The sequence below is a fragment of the Mauremys mutica genome, chromosome 11 (genome assembly GCF_020497125.1).
Source record: "Mauremys mutica isolate MM-2020 ecotype Southern chromosome 11, ASM2049712v1, whole genome shotgun sequence".
NCBI lineage: Eukaryota > Metazoa > Chordata > Testudines > Geoemydidae > Mauremys > Mauremys mutica.
The window spans coordinates 39,892,659-39,907,661 of NC_059082.1; the positions used below are offsets into that span (position 1 = coordinate 39,892,659).

The following is a 15,003-nucleotide window of genomic DNA, read 5'->3' on the forward strand; positions in this document are numbered from 1 at the left end:
ACATAACGTAAGAATGGCCCTACAGGGTCAGACCAAAGGTCCTTCTAGCTCAGTATCTTGTCTTCCGACAATGGCCAATGCCAGGTGCCCCAGAGGGAATGAACAAAACAGGTAACCATCAAATGATCCATCCTCTGTCACCCATTCTGAGCTTTGGGCAAACAGCGGCTAGGGACACCATCCCTGCCCTCCTGGCTAATAGCCATTGATGGACCTATCCTCCATTAATTTATCTAGTTCTTTTTTGACCCGTTATAGTTTTGGCCATCACAACATCCTCTGGCAAAGAGTTCCACAGGTTGACTGTGCATTGTGTGAAGAAATACTTCCTTTTGTTTGTTTTAAACCTGCTGCTTATTAATTTCATTTGGTGACCCCTAGTTCTTGTGTTATAAGTAGGAGTAAATAACACTTCCTTGTTTATTTTCTCCGATTACACTGGAGGAAGAGTAAGAAGAGGAATAGGTTAGACATGAGTGACTTTTTTATTGCAATTTTCCTGGAGACTTGGGGTGAGGTTTAAAACTGAGTTCTGTAGGTGTATCTGAGTACAGTCTCATACCAGCAGAATGACCAGTGAAACACTGGGCCTGATTCTCCTTTTGATAAATTGTATGGTCAATTGCTTGGCCACCCTTTGGTTTATTATGAAATATATTCAGCAGGTTAGATTTGATTTAAGTCTGATTGATTGAAATCGTGATTGAAATCACTAGTCAGGAAGACTTGATTTAATCATGGATTTCTACATAAAAGTGCATTCTTGTTGGTTGTTATAACCTTAATATATATTCTTCACAACTCAGAGAGAGATGTAGGTTTCATTTTTAGAAGGTACACACTATATGTTTTTTTAAGTGATTTATTTTGAAAACTTTTCAGATTAGTTTTACAGCTATATCAGAAAATGAATGATTGTTTGGTTATTTCATTTACCAAAGGTAATTGAAGCAGATAGTTCACCTCCCAATGACTACATAAATATCTCCAATTCAACAGGCTAATCATTAATATTTGGAGGATTTTCTTGCCATGCTGTATTAGAAGGAGAACATCACCAGACAGTCATTTAAATTGTTTTATTTAACTAAAACAATTTAAATATTCTGGATTTTTTTTCTTCAACAGCAAACATATAATATTTTAACAAAACAAGCATATGAATTTTTGAATTTAGTTAAATTTTCAAGTTTTTTAAAACCAGGTTTATTTTTGTTTAAATTCTTTTTAACTGAAATAGTTAAATGAAATATTTAAAAAAAAAATTGATTGTCAGCCAGCTCAGCATGAACAACTTACAGTATTGGCTTCTGCAGCTAACTCAGTCGTCTTCACCTTCATTTTCCTGTTTGTTCATAATCTGGAAAAGAAAAACAAGCTTTCCTGCTTTTTCAGGTCCCAAACGATTTCTCAATTTGGAATGAATTAGTCCAAAGGGAGAAAATATTCTTTCTACACAGGCAGAAGAAGCTACTGCTGTTAAAAGTGAGATTATCACTTCAACAGTCTCTGAATCCAAGTTGCTGAAGTGACTTCCACCAGTTCACTGGTGTGACTTTCTTTTAAAAAATCATCAGCAAACATATTTCTTGAATGGTTCACCCTTATAGTTGGCATCATGGAGGGATGATTGCTGGATGTCCATGTCATAGCCAGCTCCTCTTCTTCAGCAGTTAAGGTTTGACCCTGGTACTGAGTATTGAGAATATTTGCAAGAAAATGAGCTGGCGACCGTGCTTGTCCCATTCGTTTTTTGTTTTTTTTAAAGCTTGTAATTTAACTCTGTCATTGCGTATTTCTTTTTTTAAGATCTCACTCAGTTCCTTCCAAATTTCAACAGCGTCAGCAATAAAGCAGCTATTTCCGGGCATTTTGTTTGAGGCTACAGAAATAGGCTTCAGGGTACTCAGCAAGTGTTCAACATTTCTCTTAAGCCCAATGTTGAGAACTTTGTTTGTGACAGTGCCATCTATTTTTTCACGATTTTCTTCACAAACTGTCATCAGATTAGGCCAGTTCTTGATATAGTGCACAAAACAGTCCACTACTGAGTTCCATCGCATGTCTTGTGGGAGAGTTAGCTTGGTTCCTCCCAATTTTTCAGAGCATCTGCTGCAAAGTGGTTGTTACGGAAGTATTTTGTAATTTCAACGTTAGCCCTTTATTTCTGGAACACTGAAGTCTTTGGCTAGGAGGTGCATCAAATGAGCATGGTAACCATATGTTATTAGCTTGGGACTCTCTTCTAAATAATTTCTTCTCATCTTGGATACATTTGCAGCATTGTCTGTGACCAAGCTGCATACTAGACATTGGAATTTTTTTTCATAGTTTGTTATAGCTTTTACTGCTGCTACTTGTAAGTATTCTGCTGTGTGTGGATTTCCTGGTGTATCAATTGTTTCTGTAAGGAAGACATTCCCTTCTTCTGTTGTCACACAAGCACATACAACAGGATCATTGTGGACATTGCTTCACCCGTCAAGACTCAGGTTAACAATTTTACCCTCTAGACCTTTTGTACACTGCTCAATTTCTCTTTCATACACTTTATCTAGCAATTTGCCTGCAACATCTGCTCTGGTGGGTTGACTGTATCCTGGTCTTAATGACTGAACCATGTTAATGAAGTGTGGGTTCTCAATTATACAGAAAGGAGAGTTTGTTGCCCAAAAAAAAAGGGGGGGGGCAGTTTTTTCATCAATGACCTCATTTTGTAATCTGCTGGTTCTTATCACAAACTTATCTATGGTTGTTTCTGCATGATGGAGATTTTTTTTCCTTTTTGCTACAAGTGATGTACTGTGGCTGTGTGACATACATGATGTGACTGAAACACTATCATTGGCAGATAACTCGGAAACTATAGAAAATGATGGTGATCTTGAAGGTGGATAGTCTTCAGAATCCTGTACGTTGAGGATGGATTCTCCTAAACAAAATAAGTCAATGCAGTTATTTAACTATTATTACCATATTGCTCATTTAGTATTACTCATTGCATTCACTGACACTCAGTACTACTTTAAAGGTGAAATTGTAAAAGGAAGATCTGCCTATTTCAGCTATTTTTTTTATTACAACTGCATCTAAAATGATAGTACCATAGAGAAACAATTATATTTTTTGCTCAAACATGAGAATTCTAGAATAGTTCAGAAGGAAGACAGGCAGTCCTTAAGAAAGAAGTATGAAATAAAAAGTTTACCAACCCGAAGAACCTGCATGTACAGACCTGTTCCTTTCATCATTGTCAACACAGCTTCCTCCTGAGAAGGAACACTTCTCATGATGATGTTTCATTTGGGAAACCAGGCCTTGCATTTCTTTGTTGCACTGTTTGCATTTTGCACGCATGCCTGTCTTACCCACAGGGAGAGGAACTTCATTAAAATATTCCGAAAACTGGGTCTCTTTTACTGCCTGCTGCCATTATAGATTTTCCTTTCTAGTGAGAGAATGGTATGGGAGATCTCAAATCAATGAAGGCTACACTCAGAAAGACCTCAAGACTTCTGGAATATGCTGCTCAAACAGTTTCACTTTTGTTTCTACTGCCTGTTCCTCCGTTCTCACATTTATCTCCAGACTTCTTCTCCTTGTCCAGCTCTATTCCGCCCCCAACAATCTTCTGTTCATTGAACTTTTTGAAACTTTGCACTTTTAGAGAGAGGTAAGGGATTGACTCTGTGTACACAAATGTGCAGAGGGACAATAGGGTTGAGGTCTGTTATTTCTCACCTCTCTGTCTGTATTTATTTATTTATTTATTTAAAACCATTTTTGCTGTTAACAAGCATGTTATCTCTGGAGACACAAATCCACAGTTTGAGAACTGCAAAACTAAGCATCTCTGATGGTATCTTCTAGACTGTGCCCCATTGGGCAAGTAGAAAGATTAACCTAAATAACCTATACAGAAGCCCCTGGAACCCGGTAAGATTGGGTCCCTAATCCATGAACTATTGGAACTCATTTACAAAACTTTTCTTAATCATTACACAAATGTATCGTCTCATACTATAGAATTAGAATTTATAATCCCTATTCCATGATGAGATATAATTGATCTATAATGTATCTTAATTAAAACTATGTTTAGATTGCTTTTTTCCCCTCAAAAAGCATTTTATCAAAAAAAATCTGATTTAAATCAGTCAGGTTTATGGCTAAAACTCAATAATAGTAAAGTACAGGGAAAAGGTTCAATGTGATACCAATCTTTGGGAAGCTATCTTGTGCAGCGCCGTTACCCTCATCTTACACAGATGGAATGCTCCCAAAGTTACACATTTCAGCTAGGAGTATTTATAGGATGATTTTACAAGTTACAAAACTCTTTACCCATCACTAAAATCCAGCACATCATTTTATCCCATTTCCTTAACTTCATAGAATCATAGAAGATTAGGGTTGGAAGGGCCCTCAGAAGGTCATCTAGTCCAACCCCCTGCTCAAAGCAGGACCAATCTCCAGACAGATTTTTACCCCAATTCCCTAAATGGCCCCCTCAAGGATTGAACTCACAACCCTGGGTTTAGCAAGCCAATGTTCAAACCACTGAGCTATCCCTCCCCCACAATGTACTTATTCTGTACCTTTCTTTATTTTTGTTTTGGACATTAGATTCCAGGTACTGGTCTGTGAAGGTACCTCCCTAGCTTGTACTAAGACATAAAATTAAGATACCTTGAGTTTGACAAGTTTCCTATAGGCTTATGGTCAGTTGTACTATTGCAGGGTATTGTTGGATGTAGCTTAGCATGAGTGAACAGAACTCAGGGAAAATAAGTCAGTTCAGCTCTTACAACTAACCAGGGATTCGTATAATATGGTATAGACTAACCTAACTTGTGTGGGGGCTAACACTCCATGGCCTTGTACCCTGTGTAGTCAGGTACACTTGTGGAAAATCAGTTAATCTATACAACAGTTAATCTGAACATTTTATACCCACTTTACACAAATGTAAGTGACTGCTTCAGAATAGTAAAGAATCATTGGACGCATTGGATCTTTTTAGGGATGAGATGCTTCAGGAGATTGGCAATGGGATTCTGGGTCTTTCATCTCTACTTCATCACTTTGAATGTAGCTAAGAAGTTTGGCAGTGAATGACAGTTATTGCCATCTGATGGCTGTTCAGAAGATTATAGTTGTGACTAGGGACTCAGTCCAGTGGGGAAAGTACGCACGTTACAAAATGCCACCATAACTGGAACCTTCTCATAGAGAGATCATTGTGTCCAGCATCGGACCCTGGTCTGGACACCTCCTCTGCATGGTTCTCACACTCTGCTAGGTTGTCCACTGACCCTCATTCGCCACGTCCTTCTAAAAGAAAATCTATTCTCTCCCACGCTGATGGGAAGAAATGGTTCCCTCATCCTCTGAGGCATGCCCAGAAGAATACCATCCCCTGCGAAGTCAGTTGTCTCAGTATCCTCAGAGAGGAGACATAACTCCAGAGACTGTCTGAATACCTCCAGTACCGGAGCTAAACAAAGGTCTAAAGACCCTAAGCAGGCAGACCTACAGCCATCAACACTGTCTCTCAGCACCAGAGACCGAGGCACAAGAGCTTCAAGAATGGTGTCGACTGCCCCAACCAGGTCAACTTTGGTCATCATGGCACCAACAAAACCACCGGAACCGACAGTTCTACTAGTGCCAACGTCCATTCCAGCGCCAACAAAACTGCCAGCACCGAGCAAGTCCTTGAGTCCATCTTCTGGTGCTGTAGCGAAGCGAGACTCTCCAGTGTGGCGCCTCCTGCTGATCATCCTGGGAATTAGCTCTTGCCCTCTGCAGGCTTAGGTTCCCCATGTCCCTCCCAGATCCTGGTGCCCCTTACCTCAGAGTTCTGCCCCAGCGGTACCCCCGCTCTGGGTCTCCCCTCCCAGGGGAACCCCCAACCCTCTAAATCCACCTTGCCTCCATGGTTACTGCCAGTTGTCATCTAGCCCCCACTCACCGGGGCAACTGCAGTCTATAAAAGGCCACTTATCATTGGCAAAGGGGTTGGACCAGCTGCCTCTGCCTATCTCTGGGCTGCACCTCCCAGCCCCAGTACCAGCACAGGCCTTTACCAAGGCCACAGCCTGGGGAGTTGCCAGGTTGGAGCTCCCCAGTTCCTCTAGCCTTTCCCTAGCCCTGCTCCGCTCGAGGTACCCTTTTCTCCCTGGCAGCTAAGTCCTTCACTCTCCACAGCTAGAGAGAGACTCTTTCAGCTCCTGGCCCCCAGCCCTCTTAGCAGAGCCAACTGGGCCCTAACTGAGTTGGCCACACCTGTGGCTGCTTCCCCAATCAGCCTAGCTTGGCTGCTTTTAACCCTGTTCTCCAGGAGTGGGGCAGCCGCCCCACTACAAGTGCTCAAGAGAATGTACCTCTCCCTTTGCACCAATACATCCACTGGTGCCAGTGATGCTCCTCCCTCCTCCCCAGGAGTTCAGATACCCGAAGGACCTGCTTGTATCACCACTATTCAAACACAGTCTCCCTCCACTTCTGTCCACTTCTCCAGAATCACAGCATTGCTCTTTTTCTCCTCTGAGGAGGACACCCCTGTTCCCGAGCAAGGGAAAAAAGAAAGAATACTCCGTCCCAACCTCATACTCGGGACAGACAGAAAAGGATTCCTCTACATATCCCCACTAGGGCCTTGGTATGGACTGCCATGGCTGCAACTCCAGATGCCACCCCCTTAAGATTGGCCATACTGGGATCCGTGGGCTATGCACAGAGCACAGTTCGGGAAGCCTCCTATAGAGGAAAGCCAAAGGCCTACACATTCGGCATCTCAATCGGTCTCTCGATCACCAGAGACTGAGCTTCTCCCTATAGTGGATGAGGAAGGAAAAAACGGAGGAAGAAGTTCCACTGCCACTCCATTTCTCCTCCTCTTCCCTGATGTGGCTATCATGGCTCCACCCCCTCTGTCAGCCGACGTCTTTAAACACATTCAGGAATTGTTTTGCAGGATAGCAGACTCCCTCCAGATTCCTTTGGAGGAAGTGAAAGAACAACAGTATAAACTGCTCAACATCCCACAGACATCCTCATCCTCAAAAATAGCCCTCCCAGTCAATGAAGCCCTTCTCTACCCTGCCAGGGTGCTATGGCAGACCCCAGCATCCATCCCACTGACCTGCAAGTGGGCAGACAAAAAATATTATGTTCCCACAAAGGACATGGAATTTTTTCCTCACCCCACTCCAAATTCCTTACTTGTCAATGCCAAGCTTGATCCACCCCTTATGACAGGGATTGGAAGCGATTGGTCCTATTCCAAAATACAGAAACTCTGCCAAGACTTTCATGATGACAAAAAGGAGCAACTCCAGGCACTCGTATCCAAAGGATATCTTTTGGCCCATAGAGCTTTACAAGCTTTCTTGGACTTCACGGATACTGCTGCCCATTCCATCGTAACTGCCGTAGTCCTGAGGCAGGCATCCTGGCTGCACCTCTCCAGCCTCTCTAAGAAGGTACAAATCACTGTCGAGAACCTACCCTTTGAGATCCCAAAATTATTTGCAGTGCATACGAATGAATCTCTACACTCCCTTAAGGACTCTCTAGCAACTCTCCACTCTCTCGGCATTTACACACTAGCGCTGAAGAGTCAACTGGGGAAATACCAACCTCCCTTGCAATCCTGACCACCACAGTACACTCCCTATCAACAGTACAACATCGAAAGACTTAGACAGAAACCCCCTACCAAGCGCAGACATATGACTCCTCAAGGGGCTACCTCTCACACATCTTTGGCCAAACAATTTTGAAGGTGTGGTTAAGGCCCTGAGAACCCTCCACCATTCCAGTCAGAAAAACTATCTGCAACATCCCACCAGTTTGGCGACCCTCTAGACCCTTTCTTTCCATCATGACAGCTAATTACCTTGGACAAGTGTGATCTAAAGATCATCAAAGAAGGATAATCCATCCCATTCCTGTCTATCCCACCCACCCATGCTCCCTTCCTGTCCCTCTTCAGGAACCCTTCTCACATACACATTCTACAAGAAGAAATAAACCACCTGCAACTGGGAGCTATAGAGTCAGTCCCATCCCAGCAGAGACGGAAGGGGTTTTACTCCCATTATTTTCTGATCCAAAAGAAATCTGGTGGGTGGAGACTGATCCTTGACCTGTGAAACCTAAACAAGTTTGTCAAACTGCAATGCTTCAAGATGGTTACCCTCTCCATCATTATCCCAGCACTGGAACAGGGAGACTGGTTCTCAGCCCTCAACCTACAAGTCACTATTTTCACATCACAGTACACCTTGCTCACAGATGGTTCCTCCAATTCATCATGGCAGCCGATCATTATCAATTGTAAATGCTTTGAGGCAGGGACTGTTTGTACAGGACTTAGCACAGTGGGGCCCTGATCTCAGTTGGGGTCTCTAGTTTGCTACTGGAATATAAAAGAATGGATTATCGTGCCATAGGGCTCCTCGTTTTTGTGGATACAGACTAACACGGCTACCCCTCTGATACTCACTATTTGTAATTTCTGTACCTTTCATACTTGGGAATCTTGCTTTATTACTTACTGTAGCAAACTTAACTTTAAGTAGATGAATTATTTTGTCAGAGATGCTAATAAATAATAAAATGCTATGTAGTGTATGGAGCACTCCTGCATCTTCTGAGATAATCTGATTAGTCAGAATTCAGAGACTAAAAACACCCATCTGTAGCCAGTGACATTTCTTACTGGCTCACAATTCTGCATTACCAACAGGCTGCCTGAAATTAAATCAGCAGATATGTGCTTTTCACTTCACTAGTAACTTTCTTCCTTTATGCTTTTTAAGGTTCTGCACAGACGAAAATCAAACATTTTCTCAGCCTTCCATGCTGGAGAATCACATCAGCCTCATGCATGGTATCAAAAACCCGGACCTGTCCCAGATGTCCAAATCAAAAGCTCCAGAGTGTGACTCAACAAAAGTAATTTACATGGTTGTACTGAAAAATAAATGTATTTGACTTGTTTATAAATATTGGCTGGTGAAGCCCTCTACACCCCCTCCCCTCCGCCCCATTCTTCACCCACCAGACTGCAGGGGACAATTGGGGTTTATATCCTGCAGCAGGGTGGTGGTACTAGGGGCTTTAGCCCTGCAGGGGGCATCAGGGCACAAGACCCATGCCCCAGCAGGCACTGCCCTCTGGGGCAGGTTGTGCGTGTCTTGTGGCTCTCGAACTTCTGAAGATTATTGTATGTAGCTCGGGTTTATATAGAGTTATATCCTAGAAACTAGTATACACAGCCAAGGTTATTTACAGGAGTATTGTCTTAGTTAACAGTGTAGGTCAGAGAACAGCCAGAAGTATTGTGTATGAACCAAAACTCCGAATTAGGGAGGCAAAATTTATAACCCCATTTTCACTCTTTCATAATTCTAATGGAAAAAAGCAGAATTCTGTTTTACTGCTGTAACTTTCCATACTGGGGCTTTGCCAAAAATAGAATTTTTCTGGAAAGTTTGTGAAAATCTGTTCAGCCATTTTAAAATTATTTTTAAGGAGCAATCAAGTGGATAAGTAAAATAGCTTTTCTCACCTTTATAAACAGTTATTCACATTTGTTTTTCCTTTTTGTTTTTTGGTAGGTGGGATGGGTCACACCTTAAAAATGGCTGATCTTTAAAACCTCAAACTCTGGAAGCAAATATTAATGGATTTATAGTGGTAATGACTCTTCCCACATGGAATACGCTGTGTAGTAAAGTAACATTTAACAGTCTAATCAATAATCCAAAATATCAAATGTATGTGCCCTATGGGTGAATTAAGAATGATATATGAGCCATAACTTTCACTTCCTGATGTTTCTGTATTTAAAATGTACAAACTCAATGTTTTCTGGCATTAATGATCAATTAAGAAGCCAACAGAAGACACCAAAACCCCCTCAATACCTGTACACCTCTCTTGTGCATACTCACAAACACAGTCCAGGAATTTGATTGTGGAGCACTCCCCATCCTGAATCTAAGATCTCTGCCTAAAGAGTCCCTGTATTTTTATCTCATTAATCTTAGTTATATCTATGTACACTCTTAATAATACCATCTCCTTAATGTCTACACCTTCTAGTCTATAACAGACACAGTCCAGGAATTTTTAATTTTATTTTGCACAACCATATTGCACTGCAGTCTCAGGTCCAATTTACTTTGTTGTCACACACAGGTTTCTCCCGTCCATTAAATATTTGTATTCTAAATTATTTCCCCACAGATAACTTACCTTGAATTTTTTCATTATTTTTTTCTCCCATCACTTCCATTTTTATAAGGACTATTTTTTCCTATTAAAATGCTTTTTAATATCCCTGCAATACTAGAAAGGGCTGCTTCTTTCCCCTAATTAGAGCTGAGTTAGTTATATTTGTTGTATAAATTATTCAACCAATTTCATTATATTTTTTAATCCGTTAGTCTTAAAAACTGGGGTAGAGTTGTGCTGAGATGTAGTTGCAGTTGTTTTTTGTTTGCATTACAGTAGTGCCTAGGGACTGCAACTCAGATTAGATCTCTAGTGTACTAGGTACAGTACCAATGCAGAATAAGAGACAGTCCCTGTCCTGATGAGGTTAAGATCTAAATAGACAGGGCAGGCAAAAGGTTTGGTGGAAAAGATGTAATATACAAGCAGAATGAACAGAGTGATGGTATGCAAATGGCATGATAGTGCTAGTTATTTTGTTGGTTTCTTTTGCTTTTGTTTATAATTTTGCCATGTGGGGTTTTGTTGGGAGAGGATTAGCTGTGGAGAGAGATGAGAGGAGACACTGAAGGGGAGAGAAGTAGGGAGGGAGGCTGAAGTGGTGAGGTTGAGAGGGAGCTGGAGCAAACGGCCGATCAGCAGAGGGAAGGAAATGTCCGGAGTAAAAATTGTATAGAGCTGCCAGGAGCAGATGATGTCATCACGTCTCAAGTTCTCTGCTTCAGCTGCTTGTCTTTGCTCCTGCTGGCTGAGCTTCCAGTGGTTTTTCTTCCCTGAAGTCACACAGCTGAGGAGAGAATGATTCTAGCAGGCATTCAGTGGGACTACATTCCAGTTTCCTCTGCAGCCTTACCTATTTCCATTCATCTTTGCCATCTTCAGCTTCTTCCCCTTCCCAGTCCAGCTGGTCACCAAATCAGGCTGTTTGTTTTTTCCTTAACAATGTCTCTAGGGAAGCCCTATGACAGGGGTCGGCAACCTTTCAGAAGTGCTGTGCCGAGTCTTCATTTATTCACTCTAATTTAAGGTTTCGCGTGCTAATAATACATTTTAACATTTTTAGAAGGTCTCTTTCTATAAGTCTATAATATATAACTAAACTATTGTTGTATGTAAAGTAAATAAGGTTTTTAAAATGTTTAAGAAACTTCTTTTAAAATTAAATTAAAATACAGAGACGCCCAGATTGGTGGCCAGGACTCAGGCAGTGTGAGTGCCACTGAAAATCAGCTCGTGTCCCGCTTTTGGCACACGTGCCATAGGTTGCTTACCCCTGCCCTATGACCAAACCCCTTCTCCATGTCTTGATCATCCCTTTCCTGAGCTGTTTCAGCCTTCTCTATGGTCCTCCCTACCTCTCACCCTGCCAGTCTATCTCACATGCTATCGATAAAATAACATACCTCTCCCCTCCTCTGATCATGTTACGTCCCTTTTCAAACCCCTTTGCCTTCCACATCAAGTACAAATTTTCCCCCTTCAGAGCTCTAGCCCTATCTTCCATCCCTGTTCTCATTTCTCTCTACTCTCCTTCTAACTCCTCCCAAGCCTTCCTTTTAGCTGTTTCCTGTGTCCTCCCACTTTCATCTTCGCACCTTCTGTTCCACCCATATGCATAGCACTCACTGCCCTGGTGCACCACACCGCCTACATCTCCTTCAGATCATTCCAGAGAGCCTTTAACCTGTCTTTCGTGTTCCTTTAAACTGTATGGTGTTTAAATTCTAACCGTGAAAAGGTGGATGAGGTAATATCTTTTAGTGGTCCAATTTCTATTGATGAGCGAGACAAGCTTTTGAGCTACACAGAGTTCTTCTTTGGGTCTGGGAAAGGTACCAGTGTTGTAACCATGTTGGTCAATTCAGCAAGCTAAAGTTCTTGCTCTTATGTGGATATAATAACAAAGACATTTTTTACATTTTTTTAGGCAAAATCTCCAAAGAGAGTGTCTGCAGATGCTCCGGGACAGATGGCAACCACTGAAGCTCCACCAGCCAAAAAACTGAAGACACATTGGAAATGTGCTAAATGTGGATTTGCAACAGATATCAGTACTGAATTTCAGGAACACATACCTCAGCACAAGGCGGACAACTCCACTTCTCAATGCTTGCTCTGTGGCTTGTGTTATACATCTCACATCTCTCTGAACAGACACCTCTTTATTGTTCATAAAGTAAAAGATCCAGTAGAGGAGGAGGAGGAAGAGGAAAGGGAAAAGTTACAAACAGAGACAAATGAGAATGGACATGAAGAGTATAACAGAGAGACGAACACTACAGTGGAGGAAGAAAATAGTTTGAAATGCAAAATGTGCAAGAGTGACTCAGTGCTTTGTGCACACAGTCAGAGGTGTGGCCTGGAGGATTCCAGTAGCAGCTCTCAGAACAATCATTCAAATACTACCAAGATTTAAGAAAAGAACATTTTTTACTCAAAATATTGGGTGGGAGTGGGGCAGATCTTTGAAATATCCTGTTTATTTCTTGGGCTGGACTGTGCTTTCCATTAACTTTTAATTTGTAAGGGAAATAAAAACTGCTTCCACCTCCATAGCACTGAATCTCTGCCAGATCAGAAGTGAAAAGAGAAAGCAGGACAAGATACCCCACTGGAACTTGTCTAACTCCTAAGGATGCAGGAGCACTTTCTGAAGCTGCAGTTTTCTTTCTGAAAATGAGCTCTCTTCCTTTGAGTGTGCACTGCCTCTGCCTGAAGCCCCAGCCTTGCCTCCTTTCTTTTAGTTTTCTTCTAGTATTTATGGCTTAAATTCATCTTCTAACTTTCTGCTTTATCACTCAAATCCATAAGACTTTGGGTCAACCAAATACACTTGTCAGGACAGTACAAACCTACGTTAAATCCTTTTCCATCATGCAGCAGGTGCAAACCATGGCTTTTGTGTAGGCTACACAGTGTTGTTTCATTGCCCTAGAACAGGGGTGGGCAAACTTTTTGGCCTGAGGGCCACATCTGGATATAGAAATTGTATGATGGGTCATGAATGCTCACAAAATTGGGGGTTGGGATGCGGGAGGGCTCTAGCTGGGGTTGTGGGCTCTGGGGTGGGGCTAGGGATGAGGGGTTGCAGGTGCATGACAGTGCTCTGGGCTGGGACTAAGGGGTTTGGAGGGCGGGAGGGGGATCAGGGCTGGGGCAGAGGTTTGGGGCAGGGGAAGGGGTCAGGGTGGCAGGCTCCAGGTGGCGCTTACCTCAAGCAGCTCCCAGAAGCAGTGGCATGTCCCCCCTCTGGGCTCCTATGTGGAGGTGCAGCCAGGCGACGCTGCATGCTGCCCTGTCCACGGGCGTCGCCCCTGCAGCTCCCATTGGCTGCGGTTCCTGGCCAATGGGAGCTGCAGGGGATGGCGCTTGATGTGGGGGCAGCATGTGGCGCCCCCGGCTGGCCCTACACATAGGAGCCAGAGGAGGGATGTGGCGCTGCTTCCGGGAGCCATGCAGAGTGGAGCAAGACCCCGACCCTGCTCCCTAGCTGGAATGCCGGAGTGGTGCAAGCCCCAGACCCCACTTCCCAGCGGGAGCTCAAGGGCTGGATTAAAACGTCTGGAGGGCCGGATGTGGCCCCCAGGCTGTAGTTTGCCCACCTTTGCCCTAGAAGTATGCTAGATTCATCTTCTAGTTTTTCCATGAATGTTATTGAATCAAGTTGTGTTATAAATTTAAATCACCATAGAAGAGATTTTTTACGACCTCAGTCATTTTTTAAATTGTTTATATAAATATTGCTAAATCATTTATATTTTTAAGTGATTTATAAAGCACAGGATCTCACACAGCAACAAAGGCCTCTACACTGGGGAGTTGCCACTGTTAAAGCCTTTGGTCGCCAGATACCAATGTAGCTGCACTGCTGCAAACCCTGCTGAAGACAGAGCCGATATAAGATTCAATTAGCAGCTGTGCAGTTTATTCTTGTCTGAAACTGGGACAATCTGCACCAGCACATATTGCAGCACATAATATCTTTGCTTGTCTGCACTAGGGAGGATGCACCAGTACTCCAGGGACAGCTGAAATCCCCAAGATAGACAAATATAACCTGCTTGTGGCTGTATCAGCTGGAGTGGTATAGTCTATATACTTTCAGTCACAGAAATGAAAAACTCTGCAAGAGAAATGTACTTTATCTGCTGTAGTTTGTTAGCTCGCTGTTTGGGAGAAAAAGATACTGAAGCAGATACTGTGATTACAGTAAGAAAAGTCAGTCTGTTAACATCAGTGTGTGTATCCTTCTGTGCAGAATATAGCAAAATCAGTCTGAGCGCTACTAGCAGCAGCTTGAGTAGCATGGAATGCTCCATACGCATGATCAGGCAAGGAAGAGAGTGGCATCCATAAAGGTGTTTGAACTGAGAGAGCACCATACTGTAATGCTTCCAATACTCTAGCTCCTTTGATAGCAGATCTCCCATCTTTACTCAATTTTATAAATTACTTTGGAGACTTTTTATTTCCATATAGTCATATTGACTCTTCACTGTCCATGCTGTTTCTTCATTTGTTCTCTTCACATGCTTTGTGTAATATAATTACTTCAATACAGTTTTTATGTTGAGACAAAATCTTGCTCATTATTGTTCACTATGACGTTTAAATAATTTAAAAGCTATTTATCTTGTTGGATTTGAATTGCTTACTTTCTTGTCTTGATGTGTTTTGATACAAACAGTTTGGAACTCTTTGTATTTTTTGATACTGTGTACATTAGCCTAGGGAATGTTTTACAAGGTAGCCTAT

The 15,003-nt window shown here is 42.4% G+C and overlaps 1 protein-coding gene across 4 annotated transcripts in view; it reads left to right on the forward strand.

The window, feature by feature from the left end:
* ZNF592 (zinc finger protein 592) overlaps positions 1-13,277 on the forward strand; it is a 96,482-nt gene extending 83,205 nt beyond the window's left edge. For 2 of the 4 annotated variants that reach the window (XM_044980815.1, XM_044980814.1), the window contains 2 exons: positions 8,829-8,976; positions 12,176-13,277. In XM_044980815.1, the coding sequence (XP_044836750.1) occupies positions 8,829-8,976; positions 12,176-12,664 (637 nt within the window). In that variant the 3' untranslated portion in view covers positions 12,665-13,277. The remainder of the gene's footprint in view (positions 1-8,828; positions 8,977-12,175) is intronic. The other 2 variants (XM_044980817.1, XM_044980816.1) reach the window with 1 other exon arrangement.
* Positions 13,278-15,003: the final 1,726 nt, after the last annotated feature.